General features: G+C 40.8%; 1 protein-coding gene across 1 annotated transcript in view; it reads right to left on the reverse strand.

The window, feature by feature from the left end:
- Window positions 1-3,257: 3,257 nt before the first annotated feature.
- BGN (biglycan) overlaps window positions 3,258-24,321 on the reverse strand; it is a 62,749-nt gene continuing 41,685 nt past the window's right edge. The window contains exons 3-8 of the mRNA XM_087956853.1: window positions 20,103-20,215; window positions 19,316-19,529; window positions 15,278-15,388; window positions 13,424-13,517; window positions 8,229-8,367; window positions 3,258-4,212 (exon numbers count right to left, since the gene is read on the reverse strand). Coding sequence (XP_087812979.1) covers window positions 4,015-4,212; window positions 8,229-8,367; window positions 13,424-13,517; window positions 15,278-15,388; window positions 19,316-19,529; window positions 20,103-20,215 — 869 coding nt within the window. The 3' untranslated portion in view covers window positions 3,258-4,014. The remainder of the gene's footprint in view (window positions 4,213-8,228; window positions 8,368-13,423; window positions 13,518-15,277; window positions 15,389-19,315; window positions 19,530-20,102; window positions 20,216-24,321) is intronic.

Consider the following 24,321-nt stretch of genomic DNA (forward strand, 5'->3'; position numbering starts at 1 on the left):
ATATAGGGTCCTTCACTGATGGGGTTACAGTCCATATCTCCAGGCATGCAGATGGAAACACGTACATTTATTGACGAATGGAAACCCGTTATGGATTTTTTTGTGTAAAAATGAACTTGTGATTTATAGTTTTGATGATGTGATAGGATAGATTACAGAAAGAAGAGAATAATGATGTAACTTTAGAGAGAGAGAGAAGTTAAAATATAATTGTAGCTGTAACTGTTGTGAAGAAGACTGAAAACTACGTCTTTTTATCTTTCTTTATATCTGTATTCTTTTTCTCTAGTTTTCTTCCACTTTTCTTTATTTTAGCACTTTTAACTTTTATTTTTCCCTTTCTTCTTTTTCATTCTATTCTAGTTTGCATTAGCTCTTACTATTGTTGTTAAAACTTTCAATAAAAATATAAAGGATATGTTCATGCATGCATGTAATTCTGCTTCTCATAAATTCTGTCTCTTTGCATTGCAGGATTTAGACTTGGTGAGACCCTGAACATCCCTGGTTAAAAGGCTACTATAGAATGGTTTTGCTAAGGTCCATACCAAAACAGGTGTGTTTGTGTGTGTGTGTGTGTGTGTGTGTGTGTGTGTGTGTGTACTTACTCCTTTCCAAAGGAGTCCATTTAGTGATTTATCACTTGTCTGGCTTGATTTTTGCTCATAGATTATAATACAATATATCCTGGAAATAATAATTAAATCTAATTTTAAAAATAATTTTAAGATACATTAATATACATACAAAATGCTGACAAAATTATTTAAAAAAAATATCGCTAATAATGAACTTGTTTGCAAAATCGGAAAACTGACATTCTGAAATTTTGTGGGGCCCGAAACTGTTCCTTATTTAGCTTCTGCCTAAATCCAGCACTGCTCTTAATCTGATATCTACTTGGAAATGAAAGTTGTTTTACACCAAAGCTTGTGGGTAAACAAGTCTCTCGCCTTTTCTTAACCTCTCTGGAGGTTTTCCTATATGTATTTTTTTTTTCTTCCCAGCCTCTGATTGAGAGAAAAAAAAGCCCCCCACACCCACAATGAAAGACTAAAGATAGGGAGATGTATGTTCTGAATTAGGTTTGGGATTGTCATCGTTGAGAGCTGACCTGAAGCTTATGGGTTGTCTGGACTGAAGATCTGCTACCTAATGAAAAAGGGGGGATTGAGCAAAAAAGAAAAAAAAAGGAAAATTCCACAACTGTGAAACGATAACGTTGTTTTGGGGTCACACTCAGTGTAGGGTTATAGAAATGGCTTGAAAAATTGCAAGCGATATTCCCTTATCTGGAATAGCGCTTTTTTTAAAAAAAACAACAACACCTTTTATATTCTTCAAGTAATTGAAAAGTGCTATCCTACCATCTCAACTCCCAGTTTTCTCTCCCCCCACACCCACCCACAGCTTCTTCAATATCTCTACTTCCTTGATCATCCTCAGTCTGCTGGATCACAACTACCCAAAAAGTCAAGCCTGCATCAGAGTGAAGAATAGAAGTGCAGTATAGTATTGGGGGCCGGCTTGTTCTGGTTTCATTATTCATGCCCTGCAGGTTCCATTTCCAAATACAGATACAGATTAACAGAGTTGGAAGGGACCTTGTAGGTCTAGTCCAACCTTCCCTCGCCGCCACCCAAGCAGACCCTACACCATTTCTGACAGATGGCAGTCCAGTCTCTTCTTGAAAGCTTTCAGTGATGAAGCTCCCACAACTTACGAAGGCAAGCTGTTCCATTGGTTGACTGATTTCTATGGCACTGGGCAGAGCTGGGTATTGTTGTTGTTGTTGTTGTTGTTTGTCTAGATCCATTAGGTATTTCTGGGTCCCAAATGTCTTATTTTTATCCTTTCCTATTTTGATAAATCCCATTGCTATCTATTTCCTGCCCACTTCCCACCTACTGTGTAATAGGGTTGTGCAAAAGCTTCACGTTGACGGTTCAGTTATGTAATAGTAGGCCTGGACCTCTGAATCAAATTAACTTCCAAATCAGATTGACAATTTGGATCAAAAGGTCAGGATGACTTGATTTGCCTGTATGGAATGGCTTTTGAGCATGAGTGAAAATCTCCCCCCACCCACCCCCTATCAATTCAGAAAATCAGGCAGACTCAATTCCTTGAATCAGTTCCAAGCCAATCAAATTAACCATTCAAATCTCAGATCAATGAATCAGATTGGAGCTGAACAGCCTACCCCAATTGATACATCTTCATTAACCCTCAGCCTCTGAGAGTTTTGGACAAAAGGCTTCTCGGAGTTACCAACCGAAGGATCTCCTGCAGTTACTCCATTATTTACCTGCATAGCAGATTTTTCTAAATATTCTTGTAGGACAGAAAACTAAATTGGAAAAGACAGGTGACCTACCAATGTAGGACAGCCTTGCTGGACCCCTCATTATATTCTCTGCATACAGCAATGAACGCCTCTTCTAAATGCGTCTTAGCTCTACGCCTCAGGAAACCAAGCAACCATGCGGGGATAGGGCATACATCTAATGATATTCAAACACTTTGAGGGGGACACGGCCACAGGGACCTAGCCTCCACTTCACTTTTCCAGAATAAATGAAGGCAGAACAAGGAGGAGTAGAGAAGAATGGGGACAGTGAACTGAGAAAACTTTTCTGGATCTTCTGTGCACCCATGACAAGTTACTCTCATTGTCTTCTTCTTCGATATAAGGAATGGCTAATTGGCATAGGAGACATGCTGAGCCTCTCTTACTTAAGAGAAAGAACCCCCCAAAGGGGTGGCGTTTCTTCCATCATCTGCCCAGCCTTGCTGAAATGTCGTATTTGCTGTGGTAATTGGAACCTGAGTTGAACAAAGGACAATATACTTTGATTTGTGCTGAAGCTAGGGACTTTGGTAGCAGAATTTGCACAGGATTATTGATGTTTTGGTTGTTCTTGCTGCTATTGGATGAGTCAAAAATCCCACATTATGTTTGCTCACTTCTTAATCTTCTCAAACAACCAGCATTTCCAGATATCAATACAGGCCACTTATACATTGTGTAGGATCATTTACAAGGTCTATTTTTTTCAATAAAGATGTAATAAAGAGTAGAATAATGGGTGTTTCTCCAGCCACACTGTTTAGAAGCCAGATGGCCAGTGGCTAGAGGCCTAGGTATATAGAAGCCACAGTAGAACTTTCAGTCTGTTTAATCACTTCCTTTTCCCAAGGAATCTTGGGAGTTGTTGAGGTTTTGCAGCCAGCTCACCAATCTATTCCTAGGATACTTTGGCAGGAGTCATGATAGTTTAATTGGTATAAGATTGATGTACATTATATAGATGTGCCTTCCTCTTTTGTTTTTGTTTTTTTTGTTTTTTAAAAAAAAGATATACAGAGGCTGATTTTGCAAGTTAAAGAAATGCAGAAACAGAATTCATTGGATCACCCAACACATTCTATAATATATGAAGGTTGCGGTCAGAAAATGGCATCCATATTGCAAGCTGCTAAATTCAGGGGGCACATAAGTCAATCACAAATCAACAATATATCGGTGTAGCAGGTCTGATAGAGCGGACTCCTCATGCAAACAAAACTATAGCCCAGAATCCCTTCAATTCCCACCCCTCCCACCCTGTTCTGCCCCAGACAAGCCAGCAGTAGCATCAAACCTGTTAGAACTAGAAAGACAAGTGCTTGTTTGCAGATCATAACGAGCTGATTTCAAATGCAGGACTAATGTAGGCTAGTTAAATGGACCATACCGTAAGATCTTCATCTATGTCTCTTCCCTTTGTTCTATGAACTTCCTTCCCATCCCTTGCTCTATCCCGGACATTGGCTGGCTCATAGAAGTCAATAATTCTTGACTTTTTTTTTTTGGTTAGCATGACCATACCGGTGACTCTCACTTCTTCAGAATGGCCCTCATTTCACACTCACCTGATTCACATCCCCCTCCCTACTCCCACCCCCTCATTTCCCCATTGGGTTTACCTTGTCCCTCTACCCGACCCTCCCTCCCTCGTTTATTCTTGATTTTTATTTTTTGTAGTTGCCAAACTGGATAGCCAGGCGGTCAGTGGCACAGCGGAAGGTAGCTGGTTGGACTTCCCAATAAGGCACAGGGTTGCCAAAAAGGCTGATTCCATGGTACGAGGCACGCTTTACCCCAAAGCCCACAGGGCAGAAATCGTTAACGCCAACATGGGTAATGTTGTTGGAATGCAAATACACCACCTGGGGAAGAAGACAGAAGAATTGGTTAGAAGCGGAGGCTCAACTGGGCATACCTTCATCAATGGAGACATTTGCCTTGAACAAAGGGAGTCTTCGATTTACGACCACAATTGGGGTGAGAACTCCTACTGCTAAGCAAGGTGGTTGTTAAGTGAGCTGTGCCTGATTTTATGACTTTTTTTTTGGTAATGGTTATTAAGTGAATCACTGCAGATGTTAAACGAATCACGTAGGCATTAAGCTTCCCCTGTTGACTTGGAAGTGAGATGGGAAGGTCACAAATGGCAATCACATGACTCCAGGACACTGCAACCATCATACATACTTGATGGCTACCAAGGACACAAATTTTGATCATGTGACCATGGGGTTGCTGCAACAGTCACAAGTGTGAGGACCAGTCATAAGTCACTTTTTTTTCGGTGTCATTGTAACTTGGAACAATCACTAAATGAATGATTGTAACTTAAGGGCTACCTGTACGTCAGTTCAAATCTTAACATTTTTCAATGTAAAGACCTATCCGTATCCCAAACGTGCTTTCTTTCAAGAGGCAACTGGACTTTCTTTAGACATTTCAGTTCTCATCCAAGAAGCTTCTTCAGCTCTGTCTGGATAGTGAGGTATGGAAGGATTTATACTCCTTGCAGGGCAGCTGGTCATTTGTATTCTTTTAGAGAGTTGTTGAGGCCATTTGGAGGTTTCTCTGTGTCTTCAGGGTCACCTGAGTGGTGCAGATGAGTGTGGAGCCTTCTTGGAACTGCTGAAAGGGCTGTATTGTAGACTGGAGATAGATGATGTCATATCCCTCCCCCTCTGTTGAGAGAAGGATGTTCACTGTTGACATAGATGGCCTCCTTGACCCTTCTTTCAAACCAGCGGTCCTCGCTGACCAAAATGTGGACTTTGCTGTCTTCAAAGGAGTGCCTTTTGGCTCTGAAATGCAGATGGACTCCTGAATCTTGTCCTGATGGGTTTGTTCTCCTAAGTTGTACCATGTGTTTATGAAGTGGTTGTTTTGTTTCCCCAATGTACAGATCTGCACATGTCTCACTGCATTTGTAGTGCATATACCATGTTGCTCAGTTTATGTCGGGGTGTTTTATCTTTGGGGTGGACAAGCCTTGTGCCTTAGTGTATTCTTGGGTATAAAGTATGTGTGTATGTTGTGTTGACTGAAGAATGGGAATGTATTGACCCGGATGACTGAGAATCTCCATAGAGACCTATCTGTATGCTAAAACTGGATCCAGTGTTCAAGTTTCTCATTTTGATACACTTGGTGACCCATGAGTAACACCTGATGAAATCCCTGAAGCAGTGGTGGGATTCAATTTTTTTTACTACCGGTTCTGTGGGCTTGGCTTGGTGGGCTTGGCAGGGGAAGGATACTGAAAAATCTCCAGTCAAAGCTGGTATTTGCCAGTTCTCCAGCCTACTCAAAATTTCTGCTAACAGTTCTCCAGAACTGGTCAGAACCTGCTGAATACCACCTCTGTTGTGAAGCCTAAGAAATTAAGGTAAGATTAAGATTTTGAGGAAACAGACAGGTCTACTTTTTAAAGCCTCGCCTCTCCCCATAATGAGAAGATGGGAAATAACCGGGAAATAACATTTCTGCACGTGGTAAGAACAGAAACAGCATAAGCAAGAAGGAACGTATGTATATTTTCCTCAGATCACACTCATCTTGTTTTATTGTTGAATTTGAGATAACTTGAAGCTAATAAGATGGCTGGAAATACCTCATGGAACCTATCATTTCTTGAGGTAGAAACTCTTTTGTAAGCCATCTTATAAATTAAAAGAAAATCTCAGCTCAGCTTATTTATTACCTAAAGCACTAGCCTATTGGAGCAGCCAATGGCCATATTGGTTGGGAATGATGGGTGCTATAGTCCAAATACAGCTGGAATGCACCATGCTAGGAAAAGCTGTTTCAGACATTGTTTACTTTACCAACAATGGTTTTAGGAAGCCAAAATGAAGAACAACCCCCCCCCCCCCCAGAATCCCAGTTAAATCATTGGGTCCTTTTGTATACCTATTTAACAAAGCTTGTTTTAGCAACAATTGGAATTTGTTGGAAATGTGATGGGGTTTGGTTTTGGGGGGAGGACAAAGGGAGGGAGATTCAATTGACACAGGTTGCCATAGGAATGTTGAGTGTCTAAAGATTATGAATTCATGTAATGGTTTTACAGCAACCAAAATAAGCTCTATTGATTTCAACACAGTGTCCTTCCCAGGACATAACAATTTCCAGCTTTGCTGTTATTTGTATTGTTAACTGAGTTTTGTAAATTGTACAATATCCATTTTTCCTAGCAGGATAACTATATCTAAAACTCTCAGGTCTGTAACCTTTACCTGGAGAAAATGGTGCACCGTAGGGCAAAAGCCTTTTGAATCAAGCAACCTCAAATGGACTAACTTACAGAATGCATCCAAAATCTGGGACCCATGACTCCTGTGGAATTGAAATTTGGCAAATTTTGTACAACATTTTATGATAAACATTATCATAAAGCATGTTATGACTATACAAAATGTCATAAAACATTTCTTGTGCTGAACGCCTGGTGTTTGACTGCATTATACAGTTCAACACTATACAGTTCAACATTCAAGATAGATACATCTCTGAATATCTTCCTGAATTTTTAAGAACTTTTCGAGTACATTAAAAGCTCTGCCATTGTTGAAGGCACTGAAGGATCTAGTAAGGATCTTTGAAAAGATAACTGAAAGCATCATGGGTTATCTAGTACATTCTAAACAAACAACCATGATTATTACAATAGCACAAGATACTCATGAAACTACAGGATACAGATAACTATATTGTTTTTAATGTACCACAGTGAATTTGCAAAATCAGTTTGCTGGGTTCCAGAATCATAGTTCTGGATTTGCAGTGCAACACAGCCAGATTCAGTATGGAAAAGGACACGAAAGAGTTTGGAACTGAAAAGGCAATCTGTGGATTGGTAAAGGACGGCAATGTCTTGTTCCATCTGCATGTTCTCTACAGGTATTTCAAAACAGAATGAAGAAGACAGAGATTTCTGGATGTTTTTGGGTCATGTCAACCCAATGAATTTTCTACAGTTGCCCATTGTTGAAGCTTGATGTATGATCTCCTAGACTTCATGCCCTCCCTGAAACTTGGAGATCACAGAATCATAGAGCTGGAAAAGACCCGGGAAGTTTTCTAGTCCAACGCCCTGCTCAAGGCAGGAGTCTTTACTTCATCCCAAACAAATGGTTGCCTAATCTTTTCTTGAAAATTTCCAATGATGGAGCATCCACAGCTTCAGGAGGCAAGCCATTCCATTGACTACTTGTTCTTACTGTCGGTAAACTTCTCTTTAGTTCCAGGTTGGATCTTCCTCTGACGATCTTCCATCCGCTGTTTCTTGTCCTTCCCTCAGGTGCTTTGGAGAATAAACTGAACCCTCTTCCCTGTGACCACCCTTCAAGTATTGGAAGACAGCTATCATGTAATCTCTTCATTAGGCTAAACATACCTGGTTCCCTTAGCCCAGAGGTCTCCAAACTTGGCAACTTTAAGACTTGTGGACTTCAACTTGAAGTCCAGAAGTCTTAAAGTTGCCGAGTTTGGGGACCCCTGCCATAGCCATTCATCATATAGCTAGCTTCTAGACCCCTTGTCATGCTTGTTGCTCATCTGTCTGACTCTTTCTAAGATCTCAGCATCTTTTTTGTAAGCAGTATTCCAAGCCTGGCCTTGCTAGTACTATATAGAGCGGCACTATCACTTCTCATCATCCTGACGCCAGCCCTGTGTTGATGTAGCCTAGGATTGCAATTGGCTTTTTGGGCAGCCACAGCAGCACCCTGTTGGCTCATATTTAAGTGGAACACCTAGATCCCTCTCACAGGGGTTGAGCCAGGTACTGTCTATTTTGTACCTGTGCATTTGGGTTTTTTTTCCCCCTGCCTAAGTGCAGGGCCTCACTTTTCTCGCCACAGAACTGCATCTTATTAGATACCTGCAGAAACTTGAGGTCAGGCAATCCTGGGGGGACTCTTGAGAGTTTGTTGTTGTCCAAGTGCAACTCGCGTAGGATAGGCAAGAAAGCAAGGCTGCCGTTCTCAATCATGCGAATATTGTTGTGTCCGAGGCCCAGTCTATGAGGAGAGAAAGGGGATACAAAGGAAATGGAGATTTAGTGGGATGCCAACTTGTGTACTTTACAGTGCAGGAGAAGATCAGCCCTCACTTCCTTACATTCACTCTGCCAGTTTTTCCTTGCCTCTCCCCGCTACCTCTCTGCCCCAAAGTTCTTTCTCAAATTACCAGAAGTCTCGAACTGCAGACGTGGGGAAGAGCCACAAAACGGAAGAGTAAAGACTTTTCTAACTTTTCCTTCCTTCAGTTATGAAATCTTGGTTGCAGTGGGCCTGCCTTGATTGCAAAAATTTGCATGGAATTCTGATGATGGGAAGTTACAAATGGTGACCCAGGATAGCGCAACTGTCATAAATGCATGCCAGTTGCCAAGCATCCGAAATTTGATCACCTGACCAGGGGGAGGCTGCAACATTCGTAAGTAGGAAAACTAGCCGTAAGCCACTGTTGTTTCAGTGCCGTTGTAACTTTGAATGGTCACTCAATGAATGACTGTAAGTTGAGGACTACCTGTATACACTAAAGCACTCTAATTATTCCCCTAATAAACTTTTTGGGAAGGAAGTACTAAGAGACAGACTCAAAATCACTCAAATAGTTTCTGTAACTGAGCTAGAGTTGAAGCTTGGGCTTCGCAGCCCCAACCTAGCATCTTCACCCCTTCACCACTTTGGCTCCTACTTGTTTAGGGTTTTGTGTGAACTCAGTCCGTTTCCACCTTATAAACAGCATAAAGTTTGTAGAGAGGAGCAAGTCCCTTTGTTAAGTTCCACACCCTTTCGGCTCTCCCTCTGGGCCAAGGGAAAGTAAAATATGATTACAGATTACCGATTTCTGGTTGCTTGTTTTAAAGCTTACCCATCAAAGATGTAATCTGTCTATATTACAGGTTCCAAATCAAAACTCAGGCAATATATTTAAATGTTATAGATGACAGATGAAGATGGTGATGAATGAGAAAACAAAGACCAATCAGTCTGGGCCTAGGGCATTTGGTTACAGACATTTCAACTTCCAAATGAAGCAGAAAGCAAATGTATGATTACGCTGCCATCTTCTGTCTGATTCTCTCATTCCTTCATGCAGCAAGCAGATGTCTTGGTGCACCATACCAGCGGCAGCTAAGGATTAGATAAGTGTACCAGTAAGGAAAAGGTGAGAAGGAAATGCAGAAGGATTTTGGGCTGCTAATTGAGTGTAAGATCTAAAAGTCCACATTTCTAGAGTCTGGATGGCGATGCTAGTTGGAGCCTATTTAAACAGAAGGGAACGCAACAGAAGGTTCCTTTTTTTACTGTGCCACAGTAAAAACTGGCTAGGGAATGCAAGCTGGGAATTCTGGAGGTTGAAGTCCACACATCCTAAAGCTGCTGAAAAACAGTGCTATACCACCACCTCAGAATACACATGGGGGGTTGGGAGAGTTGCGTGTCTAAAAGCTGCGCTCCAGAGGTATTAGTGCTCTATGTGCAACTTTGTGTGAAATAAGGCCAGCTTTTCCTGCATGGAAAGACTGCCGAACTTCCTGGGTATGGCTTCAACTTGGAACTTCTGCATCCAAAATATTGACAAATATTAGGAGCTAGTCCCCAAAGTGGAGCAGTGTGGCAAAAGCAGGTGATAAATCATGCCCCTGTGTTTTTTCTCTTAATTGTGTTTTATTCAAGGCTAGGACCGCCCCCTGCAGTAAAATGTTTGGGCTTCCAATGGGCACTGGTTTTGATCTTATGGGGCAATAACACCTTTGGGTGGTGATTCAATATGGTGAGCAACCCAAAGGGAAAAATGAAATACTTTTTCTAGCACTGCAATCAAAATGCTGAGCTGCTATTAAATTAAAAAAAAACTCAGAATATTCTTTCCTCTCCTTTCATTGCATGCAAATCAGCCCAAAACCAAGGCATAAAAATCAAAAGTGGAGGGATTCAATCCTGAATCAAGGACCTTAATCCTTTGGGCTTTGTCTGATTTTTATACAATAGAAGTGATGAAAGGAATGGCCTCTTGGGAGGCAGGGAAAGCAAATTCTTATAAAAGGCTTTCCTAATCAAGTTTGCTTCTTTCAGATCAAAATGCTTCATGGGAAGGCAGCATTAAGAACACCCATTTAAAAAATTGCTGACAAATATAGCTCTTTCCCCCTCTAGTGGCCAAAATATATATTCAACTTTAAAAGGCCAGGCCATATTTAGACCTAGTTTAAATATGTACGTGAAGCTTATACAGAGTGTATACTAAAAACTCCCTCCTATTCCCCCCCCCTCATCTTTCTCAGATGAAGCACCGGCCTTATTGTATCTATGTTACATTATTTAGAACAACATCAGCTCTCCAAATATAAATTTGTGAGTTGGGGCAGTGGGGTGGGTTAAAATTCAAAAGCCTCACTTGACAACGTAATATGGCTGTATCCCCAAGAGCGATTCTACTTTAGTTATTAAGTCATTTCCTCCATCCGATTAACAGAAAACAATTGAAAATGTGGACCACTGGATTTTTGCCCAGTTCATTTTCCAGGCCTGTCTTCTCGGTCTGCCTACAAACGGTTTAATTCTTTGAAATTAAAATCTATAATAAAATAGGGTGAAAAACAAATATTTTATCATTCTGTGACTTGAGGTTGTGCGTTCAAGTTGTTTATCGCATTCACACAGCCACCATCCTTGTCCGTTGATTGTTTTAGACGTGTTTCTTTGGTTAGTGATATAGAGACCACTCAATAACTTAAGCGGCTTGGTGATGGCTGTTTTAAGTCATTCATGATGGGGGGGAGAAAGGAACCAGCTGGCACAATTGCACATGGTCACACTTAATTATACACCATACTGAGCACGCTGTGGCTCTATGTCTCTGCTGCATATTTCTACCTCCCATTTCATGCTTGGAATACCTTCTGCTAGTCTGAACTGTGGAAGATTTCTTAGGATGACCTCATACAGGCGCAGTTCTTCTCTAACTTGGAGGAGCAAGGTCATGAACAGCATCTCGGCTAATCACTGAGCATGGAAGAAAATGCTTTCACCTACAGCCTGGGGGCGGTGGGGGGGGTGGTTTGGCAGTAGAAATTTCTCAGGAGCTTGTTGCTAGGGAGACCACAGCTGAGCTGGGTGGATATTTTAAACCCCCAGACATTTTAACATTTTAGCCAGTTAAAGATTCCAAAGGAGTGCTTTTGTGGCTCGCAAGCACACATGCACACACAGCCCCCCCAAAAAAAAAAAAAGGAAAATGAGAGGGAGGCACTCCAGACCTCCCTGACACTGGTAGGAGAAGATTGATGTTGCAGCTTGTAGGTTTAGAAACAGAGAAGTGGAATGAGTCTTTCCTACCCAGGGAGGTTTCTCCTTGGTTTTAACAGAACTGATCTCCTTTCCTCTCCCTTCCCCTTCTTCTCCTTTCTTATTTGGTGAAACTTTTTAAAGAAATGTACCTCCTAAGTGCTGAAGCAGAATTTATTGCTCGACTTTAGGGATTGCAAGCCAGGAACAAGGGAGGGAATCTTTGGGGCACTGGCTGGTGAAATGCTCTATTTTTGTTTTTGGAATACATTTGTTTTCTCTTTGCAGTTACTGTTTGCTACTTAATAGAGATCCGTGCTTTAAACACATGTTTCTTGACGATCTAAAATCCTGTTTTAGCTATAATTTGTAGAAGGTTTAATTCGGCAGATAGAGAAAGTTTTTTTTTTATCAGGGCAACTGCTCCACTTTTACCTTTCAGCCCCAATCCAGGAGCCTTCACAGGCAGTCGCTTTCGCGATAAACTATTTTTGTGTTGAATTTACAAAGAAATAAAGGGCGACTAGTATAGATCTATTTCAAGTTACTGGTATTTAACGCTCATCAGCTAGCCATACCCTTCTGAGATTCAAACCCAGGCTACTTGCATATTAGGTAGATATATATATTAACGCCTAAGCCATGGGGTCTCCTCACTTTGTTGACTATACCAGGGGAAAGATTAAGTGTTTTTTTATAGGAGGATAGAAGTTGACTTTGGTCCCATACTTGGCACCTGGGCAGATTGCCTTCAGCATAGAGGGGGGCCTTCTAGGTAGGAACCTCCAAGGTAGAATCATTCTGTCAGCTACCAAGTTATGAAAGAGATAGAGCAACTTTGCTTATATATGCACAAAGATTAAAACTTGATGGACCTCCTCCCTTGGCCCTTCTAACTCCATATATGGCATCACAACTTTTGTGGACAACATGAAATGATTCCCTGCAAAAACCTTGGAATTACAAGGTCATAGGAAAAGGAAATGCAGAAGAAGGTTCAAGGCCAGAGTTACATCATGCTAAGAATGGCATCTCTAGGGAAACTAAAAGTCGTATCAAAAGTTTCATGAGGTAGACTGGTTAAAAAAAAAAACATTCCTTCCATTTTTTAAAAAATAGCCCTTACTATGTATTAACTCTGAACATGTTCCCTATTTTCTCAACATATTTTTGCCAACTGATAAAACAGATTTTCCTTCCACTATTGTATTCTCCCCCCCTTTCTTCTTCTTCTTCTTCTTCTTCTTCTTCTTCTTCTTCTTCTTCTTCTTCTTCTTCTTCTTCTTCTTCTTCTTCTTCTTCTTCTTCTTCTTCTTCTTCTTCTTCTTCTTCTTCTTCTTCTTCTTCTCCTTCTCCTTCTCCTTCTCCTTCTCCTTCTCCTTCTCCTTCTCCTTCTCCTTCTCCTTCTCCTTCTCCTTCTTCTTCTTCTTCTCTAACTTTGAAGCGGGAACTGCTTTGGCTTCCTTGCTTAGAATGAGGAGCTGTGGACAGACTTGAGGTAGGATAATTTCCTTTTTTTAAAAAAAAATACTCAAGTTTATTTTCATTTCTGATCTGTATGTTGCGAAGCCTCAAATCAATTGCCTTGTATCTCATTCATACCCTAATTGGTGGCTCTCCAGATGTTGCGACTCATAAAAGCTGCAGATAGTGTCACCAATGGTGACTGAAATTGCTCTGTAACTTCTAGAGATTAGTGACTTTCCTACTTTTGCCCCAAATTTCTTCTGCGCAATCCTGGCAAACTCTTCACAAATGACTCTCCTATTGACACTACCTGTAGATTTTGGAGTAGCGGATCAGGTCCTCTAATTCAATTGCTTGGATCTTGTTGTGGTCCAGATGTAGCTCAGTTAAGGTTTCAGGGAGGTCTGGTTGGAAGAGAAGAGTAGGATAATATTAGGTTTTCTAAAATCCACAGCATTCTATGGTGCTTCAAAACAGGTAAAGCAACAATAAAAAGAGAGGAGCTATATTTACCCTATGCACTAACAATGGTTAGCCAACTTTTATAGTTCCCTGGCTTAACTCAATGGCTTGAATTCATGTACAGGATTGAATCATCATTAACCAAATAACCTTGTTTTGTTGAATGAACCCTGCCATGAATGTTTTGAACTGAAAATGATGCTGCAAATGAAGTAAAATGGGATATAGCAATACAAGTAGCCCTTGACTTACAACAGTTCATTTAATGACTGCTCAAAGTTACAATGGCACTGAAAAAAGTGACTTATGACCATTTTTCACAGTTACCACCTTTGCAGCATCCCCGTGATCATGGGATCAAAATTCAGATCAGGGGTGGGATTCAACCGGTGTTACTACTGGTTTGGTGAAAGTGCGTTTTGCGTGTGTGCAGCATTTGCAAAAAAAACATCAGTTGTGCTGCCCGGACAGCTGACAAGCGCTGTGCGTGGGTGCACAAGTGTTTGAAAAGCCTCTTTTTTCCTGCTTTTTCAGAAATGCAAAGCAGCTGAGGTTGAAAAAGCAGGAAATAAAGGACAGGTAAGAGCCCGGGCGGGCGGGTGGGCCCAAGATCAGCAAACACAGAACCGGTGTCAGCTGCTCTTGGGAGCTACCAGTTGTATAGAACCAGTCCAAACCAGTAGCATCCCACCCCTGATTCAGATGCTTGGCAACTGGCTCATACTTATGACTGTTGCAGTATCCCAGAGTCACATGGTCCCTTTTTGCGACCTTTTGACAAGCAAAATCAATGGGGATGTCAGATTCACTTAAACAACCATGTTGCTAACTTATCAACTGCCCTGATTCATTTAACAACTATGGCAAGGAAGGTTGTAACATACATTTAACAAATGTCTCACTTGACAACAGAAATTTTGGGCTCAATTGTAGTCGTAAGTCAAGAGCTACCTGTAATGCATTCTGAAATGCTTAAGGCAGGGTCTCAACCTTGGCAACTTTAAGACTTGTGGAGTTCAACTCCCAGAATTCCTCAGCCAGCTGGCTGAGGAATTCTGGGAGTTGAAGTCCACAAGTCTTAAAGTTGCCAAGGTTGGAGACCCCTGCTCTAAGGCCATAACATTGGTACTGGTCTACAGAAAAGGATTCCATTTCTATTCAGTATTTATTAAAAAGTTCTGATCCCAGTGGAAAGAAGCAGAGTCTGGAAGGAGATGGAAATTACCCATAAACTTCATCAGGACGTTGCTACTATGCCATTCAATGTGTCACCTCCACTACTTATGATGGCTAATCAATACCTCATCATAGTCATAGTGTGATTCCCTAGAAGTTGCCAGGAGCTATGCCTCTCCGTTGTGTAACATTAAACACTTCCCATCCCCACATGATCTGAAATGGGGGAATTCAAAAAAAAAAAAAAATCCTTGCAGGAAAAGGAAAGATGGATTTTGGGCAAAGAAATCAAAGTTCTGGGCAGGGGAAGAATAGGGGAAAATAAAGAACTCTGTGTCTTTATTTTTTAAAATAGGGTCTCCTTCCTGAATCACTGTTGTGTTTCTGAATACCTCTCAGTATTCTTTGAAAAGGCAAACGGTAGTTCCACACTACCTCTAAGATTAAAAGCTGAGAGAAGCCATAACCCTGAATTTTATTAAGAGGCAGATATGGAGAAGAAGAGACACTATGGAAAAGATGTCACCTTTGGGCACACCAGTGAGCTTTGCTTCTGAGATCCTGAGGTAGTTCAATTTTAGGCCATCAAAGGCACCAGGTTCAAATCCACTGTTCTCCAGAGGGTTCCCACCCATCTCTGCAAAAATAAATAGTTCCATATTAGAACAACAGTGTTTAGCTTTATCAGATCCAGATTCAATCAAGCCCTCTTCCATCAATTATAACATATCTTAAAATAATTTATTTATGGGTCATTCTCCTTCTCTCTAAGACAGCCAAGTACGAGAAGAATGAATGCAAAGGGTTACAAGCATGATGAGACAGATAGTGCACATCGTGATCAATCCTTAGGAGCCAAAAGTACAATCTGTTTTTGTTTGATTATGGATTACTAAGGCCCATTTCCTCCCACCAACTTCCAACTCAGCTCCAAATTACCCTTTCTTGAACCCATTTTTTTTTTTTCCTCTTGGAAGAAGCAAATTGTACTTTGCTTGCCTGAAACACACAGTTCCACCCTCAAAGCTTATGGAAAAGCAATTAAATCTTCATTAAATGCAATGGTGATGTTAACAGAATAAGATATGTATATTTGATTCTACGCTTTAAATCAATCTGAATCATTTGCATTTTTAAACAAATTTATTGGTGAAGCAATTTGGGCATTTTTCTCCAAGTGGTCTTGCAGTTGTAATAAAGGCAGGGTCCTCAGATGCATTTAACTATGATACAATTATTATTATTATTATTTGATAAATGGCATTTCCCCTCTTGTCCTGCTGATATTGCCATCATTTTGCACCCTGGCCCATCAATTCCACTAAGGATAATTTTAAGACCGGGAAGTCTTAAACTGTCCTTAGCAGAATTGATTTCAAAGTAGTGTTTCCCTTGTTATTCTGATTCTGTCCAATACAGGCTCATGTTGTGTATCATCCATTGCAATTCACCACTCCTAACACTGGGGTCAAAGTCAGGTCACTAGTAGTGAGAATGAGCACAGTTGGGTACTTCAGGTTCATAATGGATTTCCCCCTCTTTTCAAGTCCCCCGTCTCCTTTTTCTGCCACCATTTGGCTAATGTGTTCCCTAAAGAACAGGACAGAGTTGTTTCATTTATCACTGCAAAGAAAACTACATGGACATGTCCTTCTTGTTAACTATGGTTGATCCTGATCTACAGGGAAGACCATATTACTTTTGAAAGCAAATATGATGTGGGAGTTACATTGGGAATTAGAGATTCCCAGGACAATTATGTCAAAAGCTTCAAAAACTGAGAAGCACAAAGCAAAATGTTTCAAAATCATTCTGAAGAAGCTTCATGGATGAGAAGCAAAATGTTTTCAAGCAAAAAATAATAATCAAGAAAATCCAACTGCCTTTTGAAAAGCATCTTTGGGATAACCATGACCTGGATGACTGAGAATCTCCATAGAAACAAGGAGAAAGGGAGAAATACTGGAATTAAGGCATTGATATTGATAAGAATTGGTGCCTATTTCCTATTTCAACTGTTTAAGGTGTCTTCATCCCAGTATATAAAGGTACTAAGCCAGCTGTGCTGTGTCAGATATCTAGCTAGATGTCAGAGTTCCAAGTAATGCACCCATACTTCAGCTTCAACCATAACAACACAAGAGCACACAATAGATACAAACTCAAAGTAAACCGCACCAAACTTGATTGCAGGAAATACGACTTCAGCAATAGAGTGGTCAATGTCTGGAATACTCTACCCGACTCTGTAGTTTCTTCCCAAACCCCAAAACTTTAACCTTAGACTGTCTACTATTGACCTCACCCCTTTCCTAAGAGGTCTGTAGGGGCGTGCATAAGCGCACCAACGTGCCTACCGTCCCTGTCCTATTGTTTCTCTTATTCTTTTATTTTTCTTATATGTACCCATTTCATGTATTCACAACTATGTATACATTTATACTTATTATCTTGTAAACAATTGGCAAATCAAATAAATAAATAAATATAAATTAGAACTCCAAGGCAGGCAAATTCCTCAAAGAATAGTTTGATTGAGTTTATCATATTGGGACACCTAGTGAAAGCCAACTCTAAAAGTTCCCATGGCTTTCACCTAATTAAAAGTAAAAGTATCCTCTCCTTGCCCCCAAGTCACTGGTCATGCTGTCCAATCCAGGAGCTGGCTGGTTACTTCACTCCTCTGGCCAGCCACCTGTGTGCATGTCCTTGAGTTCCCACAAGAAAGTTCTACTGTTTTTGGCTACAAACCCCATCTAACTATTTCCCCCATCCCTCTAGGCAACCCTGAAGCCTCCAAGATGGCCTCAGCTATGATCAGTTCAGAGCTGACACTAGCTTCACCTGATTTGGGGCCCTGGAGTCTGATGCTCGTAGAGAATGTAGAGACCATGGCTGCGTAGGTAGTTCGGCAGATTTGCCCTATAGGGATATAACGTTCCTCTGGTATTGTTTTAAGACAGGGGTGTCAAACTCAAATTGTGACAGTGGTGTCACGTGACATATCAGGACTTTTCCCCCCCTTCGCTACACCAGGTATGGGCATGGCCAGCAGGTGATGCATCCGGCCCATAGGCCAGGAGTTTGACAGCCCTCTTCTAAGAACTCTATTGTTATAGTCTTGCTGGATTCATGCAAGGCTGCAATGGTGGTACACTCTCCCAGGAAATGCTAAGTGACTCACTTCCCTTTGTGACTCTTGTTTGTTGTTGTTTTTTTTAAAAAAAATCCTGTAATTCTCCACAAGCATCAGATTCCGGGGCCCAAAATCAGGTGAAGTAACTCATACACCTGAAGAAGGGGTACACAAAGTAGATCTCTCAATGCCTAAGAGACCCCTGATGTCACACCTAACTTGTTCCTGCTGCTGTGCTGAGATTGACAGATGTCTTCCCTACCTGTTGACAAGAGTGCTGAAGGGTTTGATGAAACTGCAGGTGTGTATTTAGGGCCACATCCTTTGGAGCAGATTTTGAGTTGATGCAATCAACGCAGGATAGGGATTAGCAATGGAGGTGAGAACATACATTTACTGGTGGTGCAGTTTTCTGCCAGCTTAAGGGTGAGTAGTTAGCAAATAAACTCAGTCACAGGGAAAGGCCCTAAAAATCTTGATGGGATTTTTAGAGAGATAATGAATATTGTTGATTACGGCATCGTATTTTAAATGAGTCAAATCTGGGGGATGGGAGAGAACTCCTCAGCTTAACATATTCTAAAATCTTAGAAGTTTCCCAAAGCTGATCCAGGCATATATAAGTCCTTTCACAAGCCAGTAGCAATTAATTTTGGGAATATATTTTCTAAATGCTCAACTTTTGTTGGACTATGCTTGAATCAATTCTTAAACATACTTAATGAACACAGTTAAGAAGAAAAGTATATGCAGATTCCCTTACTTCTTTTGCTCATGCTTTGTTCCTAAGTAACTAAATAAGACAGAAATGAACACTCTCAAACTTCATGTGAACCCAAATTTATTCCTTCCAAATAGCTGCCTTGCAAATTTAGAGTTCTTTGTTAAGGTGGGGGGGAAAAATAGATTTTTGAGCCCTCTGTTATTGATTTTTTTTAATTTGCTCATATCTATGCAAATTTAGCCAATTCACTCTGATTTATTAATGTTTATTCTGTGTTCTCTCTCTCCCTGTCTCTGTCTCTCTCCTTCTCTCCCAACCTCCCATCAACTGTATTGTGCATATCACTCTATGCATACTATGTATTTATGCAGGGGAAGATGGTTATATATGCCAGGAAGGCAAATAAAGTCAGAATATAGATTGACTTACTAACTACTGAATAAATTGTTAATGTATATTTGCATTTCCAAAATATTGGGTAACATTGGGAACACAGAGTTGCAGTGGCCTTTTGATCTAGTCTTGCTTGATATTAACCGTATTTTGTTTAAAGGACCAACCAACATGCCACACAATATTGGGTGCAGTTTTCTGCATTCTAAAGAACCATCCATCAGGGTCTGTGTCTTACGTTTCTAAAGAAAAGGAGCAAATACAAAGCATGCCTTTGGGAAAGAAAAGTGGGGAAAGGTTTGATGCCTCACCAATGCAATTCATGTTGTGGAGCCCATTGAACACAGCCTTTGGGATCTTCTTGATTTTGTTCTCATGGATCCGGAGTTCCACCAAGGAGTTGGGCAGGTTAGGAGGAATCTCCACCAAGTTGTTCTTAGAGATGTAGAGTTTCTGCAGCTTAATCAGAGGGCTAAAAGCCTTTGGATGAATCTTGGAGATCTTATTATTCACCAGTACCAAGGCCTGTGGGTAAAGTCATAGAAAGAGATGACATGTGAGCAGCATTTAAGCATGTGCTGACATAGATGTAAGAAGGTGGAATCCATAATTATCCCAACGACTAATTTTTGCAGCTAGAGAAATTTGTGAGGAAGTCTTGCAGATAAATTAGATACCAGACTCCTACTGGTACAAATAAGATATCTGCACACTTCCCAAATCCACTTGCAGAAGGTAACAGATAAAGAAAGAAGCAATATTATAGATAAGATATGTGCAACTGCTTGCACTTAAAAATACAATTTAAGGAATGCAGTGAGACTTGCAGATGATAAAGAATACAGCCAGTGGCTCAAGATTTCCAGTAAGTAAAATTCCAGAATTCCTGTGTTTTAATCCCAGGTGTTTGAAAGAAGTGGAAGTTGCAAATACTGAAGGCCATTCATATTCAGAAGTTCAGTGTTCCAGGATCCAGTCCTGGCAGAACAAATAGATTTTAATGCTTCACCTGAGTGAAGCTATTGTATATTCAGAGTAGACCCAGCTAGGTGCACTTATAACCATCAGAATTGGGGAGGGGTCTTTGGCAGTACATACATAGAGGCGAAAGAGCCCTTTAAAGTCATCTTTGCGCAGCTCCGTAATATGGTTGTTTTGCAGATCTAGTAATGTGGTGTCTGGTGAGATTTCCTTAGGCACTTGCTTGAGACCTGGAAAAAAACAGAAACAGATGGATCAGAAAGTCAGGATTGGTTACACAGACAGATGTTGGGATATGTAGGGCAGAACACCTGGCCAGGCTGAAACAGGACCAGCTAGACAAGTCTGGAAAGCCAAAATGGACAGAGCCCTGTACTGTGAATCACATAGAAGAAAATGAATTTAGCACTCAAATTAAGGCTCTGGAGCCCTGGCTTCTTTTGCACTTGGCTACTCAGCCCCACACATTAGTCACAGCCTACATTGATAAGTCTATCTACCCATGCAATGAGATAAAATATTCAACTTCTTCTTGTTTTACAATTTGTTAGTGATTTTTTTTTAAATTGCAAACCCTATAAATATATTAGCAATAAGTATCCCACTGATTTCTCCACTTCCTAAGTAGGTGAGGTAGAGAGCATCATGCATGGCCAGGAGAACTGAAAATGAGCAGCACTTGTAGTCCAGCATAGTTTTCCGTTTCTTTGCTCCTTTTGCATGTCATTGTTTTCTTGCCAACTCACAATGTATGACACAAAGCAGCAGTGTGTGGGTTTTCCACACACCTGTGAGCCGATGACTTGAGACTGTCCAGCACTGCAGCGTCACATACACAGCCTGATGGTTGCAAATGTCCACAGGAAAGAGAGCACAAAGATGGGTTAGCTCGATCATTTAGAGAGTATCGCACTGCCTTACAGTTAGCTCTGCATCAAGATGCAGAATGCATATGATCCGTCAAGTATTGTTGCTCAGTTATAGCTGGCTGATGCTATTGTACCTAAGCCATTGAACCATAGGAAGCCATAAGCTGCCTTTGCAAGATTTGCTGTTTCTTCAAGAATAGTGGTGTGACTTTCAAGAGCTGGGCTCCCCTGAATTGTCTTGAGAAGCTGCTTCATATCATACTATGGGGGAACTGTATATTTAAGGATGGTGTATAGCTCAAGGGCAGAAGGCGAAGGCTTTGCATGCAGAAAACACCACGTTCCTTCCTTGCTCTCTGCAGCCAAAAAAAATGGATCACACGGAAGAAACTGATGGGAGGGAGGTGGGGGCAGAGCCCCAATTGAGAGTTTGGAGGGACATGGCCGCCACCAGCCAGAACTGGTGTAGATAAAACAGAAATGCCTTCAGCAATTTGTATTGTCCTCTTTCTGTCTAGAACAGAGCAAAAAAATGTGTGTTGCTTCAGGAGCTATTGTGCTCAGAAAATGGGCCGCTGGCAGAATGCCAGTTCTGGCTCTCCTGCGTTGCTCAGCTGGCGAGAGCTCTGATCTCGACATTTTGAGCAGGAATGAAGATGTTTTCATGGCCAGCGTTGAAATATTTTTGCAGCAGTTGGAGATGGGAAATGAATCCATACATAGGGCGTGCATGCGCACCAACGTGCCATTGTTTCTCTTATTCTTTTTTTTTCTTATATGTACCCATTTCATATATTCACAACTATGTATACACTTGTACTTATTATCTTGTAAACAATTGACAAATCAAATAAATAAATAAATAAAATAAATAGGAGCGTCCTTTGATTTCCTTGTATGTTTGATTGCTTATTTGTACCCTATGACTATCATTAAGTGTGGTAGCTTACGATTCTTGACAAATGTATCTTTTCCTTTATGTACACTGAGAGCATATGCACCAAGACAGATTCCTTGTGTGTCTAATCACACTTGGCCAATAAAGAATTCATTCATTCATTCATTAGGTATCTTCCCAACGTACATTATGAGTTAGAGCTCCACATGTACAGTATACTATGAGCTATTCCATACTCGGCTGTCCTTCCTCCTCCTCCTCCTCCCCACCCCTCCTCCCCACCCCCAATCTTACCATCTGGATTGACAAGCTGTGCCTGGGATCTGATTAATGTCTAAAACAAAAAGATGTCAGCTTTCCAAGGAATTCCTCCTTTTACATGAGTGGAACAATATTGGCAGCTGGGGTTACTCCTTCATTAGCTCAGTAAAATACAGGTCTGAGCCCTGGCACTGCAGTCTTATTCTGACCTGAGTTCCAGATGACAATAAACCATGCTGTATAATGGGTTGCTATTACAATCACAATATCCTCACGTGGATTCCCTGTGACTCTGCCCCATTCATCTATTTGCCCTGTTTACAGTCACACAATGCTAAGTCACGCTTGGTAAATCTGATGTGGCTCATGCGTGATTAATGTGCCAAAAGCAAGCTTTATTCAAGAGGAAGGAGGGATAAATACGGCCCCTGCACATGCCTGAAAAATATTTGCAGGATTGTTGCTGCTAGATTAAAAGTTTGTGGTACAGATCCTGTGTTTTCTTTATCAATTGCGTTAGGAAGGCCTTGTCTGGAATGAACATTGAATTCTTGCAAAAACCGCATCTGTTGAACATCTGCCTGCTCTGTGTCTGCTTGTCTGTCTCTGATTTATTCTCTAAGCCTTAACTAGTCATTTACGGTAATTAAGATGGCCTAACTCACAACACCATGAAGAAATCCTGTTGCACAGCTCAGAATTGTCAATAGTGAATTGTAGTTTACCTTGACCGTCATTAGTGAGCTCGCCCAATGAAGAAGGAATAAACTACCATAAATGACTACTTCAAAAAAAATCAGAAGCAAAATAGAGGTTTTTCCAAAAGAGACATTTTTCTTCTCTGAAGTCTTTGTGAGTTTCACAAATACACAAATAACCTGGCAATCAGAATTTCATTCCTTGGCACCCTCTTCTTTTTGTGCAGAAGTTGGAACCATATAAAAATAATGCATTCAGATACAGCTGTGCATTACAGGCAAAAGTCACTGAAAGATTAATATTGAAATAAAGATGTTCCCTCATATTTGTTGTCTGGGAATCTTCTTTAAGTAATTTTCTTGGGTAATTCTGGCTACATCTCAACCTAGGGACAGGGAAAATTGTTTCACGTTCAGAGTCTGGTGACTTGGCCATCCCTGGTATGCCCCTCAGACACCCTCCTCTGTAATTTCTATTAGATTATACAGGTAGTCCTCACTTAGCAACTATTCGAAGTTACGATAGACGTCTTTAGAGCTGTTTGCATCGCACTTCTGGAATTCTGATGTCCACACGCTCTGTGGTCACATGATCACATTCTGGACACTTGACAACTAGATTGGATTTATGGCAGCATCCCACAGTCGCACTACTGCAATTTTTGTGTGTGTGTGTGTGTGTTTGTTTTTGCCTGTTTCTGGCATTTACTTCCAGTCCCTGGCAATGGGTTCATTGAACCATCAAGGCATTCACTGAAAGACCATTGCCGCCAAAGGGTTGTAAATTCAGTCACAGTCACATAGTGACCCATTTAATGATTGCTTTAATGATACTCACTGCATGACTGTAATTCCAGGTTCAATTATGGCTGTAAATTGAGGAGTACCTGTAAATGCTTTGGGATCGGTGTGCCCTTTTGTACAATCTGAAGAGCACAGACAGAGTGGATCTGAATTTCTTGGTAAATCTCTGGGGGAGCCTTCCACAAGAAAATCTGTGTCCTCAGTGTTTGACCCCAGCAGCAACAAAATCACTTGGTTGGAATTATGAGACAGAACTGAATCGAGTTGAAAAACTGTCCGCTTGGTTAAGCTCTGCTCACGAAAACAAATTTCTGCTCTCCAAATTCTTTGCTTTCAAGTGCATATACTTTAACTAAGTCTCCAGGTTTTGTTGGGTTTTTTTTTTTTAGTTCACTTTAGTTAAAAATGAAACTGAAAGTCATGTAACCCTGAAAATTGCCTATCATTGCTAATGGAGATACATAGGCATGTATGTACAGAGATACATACATGCACATTGTTCTAATCCTGGAAAGGGGCTGAAACCTTTTGTAAGTCCAGAACAATGAGATAACATTAGGAAGCAGCTCAGGCAGATCCTCCCTGAGTTATTATATGAATAATAAATCATATAATATGATTTAGTATGAGAAGGCAAAGGAGTGTCAGCACAATCAGTCTTGCAGGACTTTCTGTCTTAGTTATTCATTTTTGTTAGTTTCTATCTCTTTAATTTAAAAAATTGAATAAAGTTTTTTTTTAAAAAGACAGTCTCTGTTTTACTATTATTTCAATAGCAGGCACTGGAATGGGCTGGCAATCCTATT

The sequence above is a fragment of the Notechis scutatus genome, chromosome 2, assembly GCF_049901735.1.
Source record: "Notechis scutatus isolate UNSWTSFEM ecotype Mainland chromosome 2, rNotScu1.2, whole genome shotgun sequence".
In the NCBI taxonomy this organism is placed as follows: domain Eukaryota; kingdom Metazoa; phylum Chordata; class Lepidosauria; order Squamata; family Elapidae; genus Notechis; species Notechis scutatus.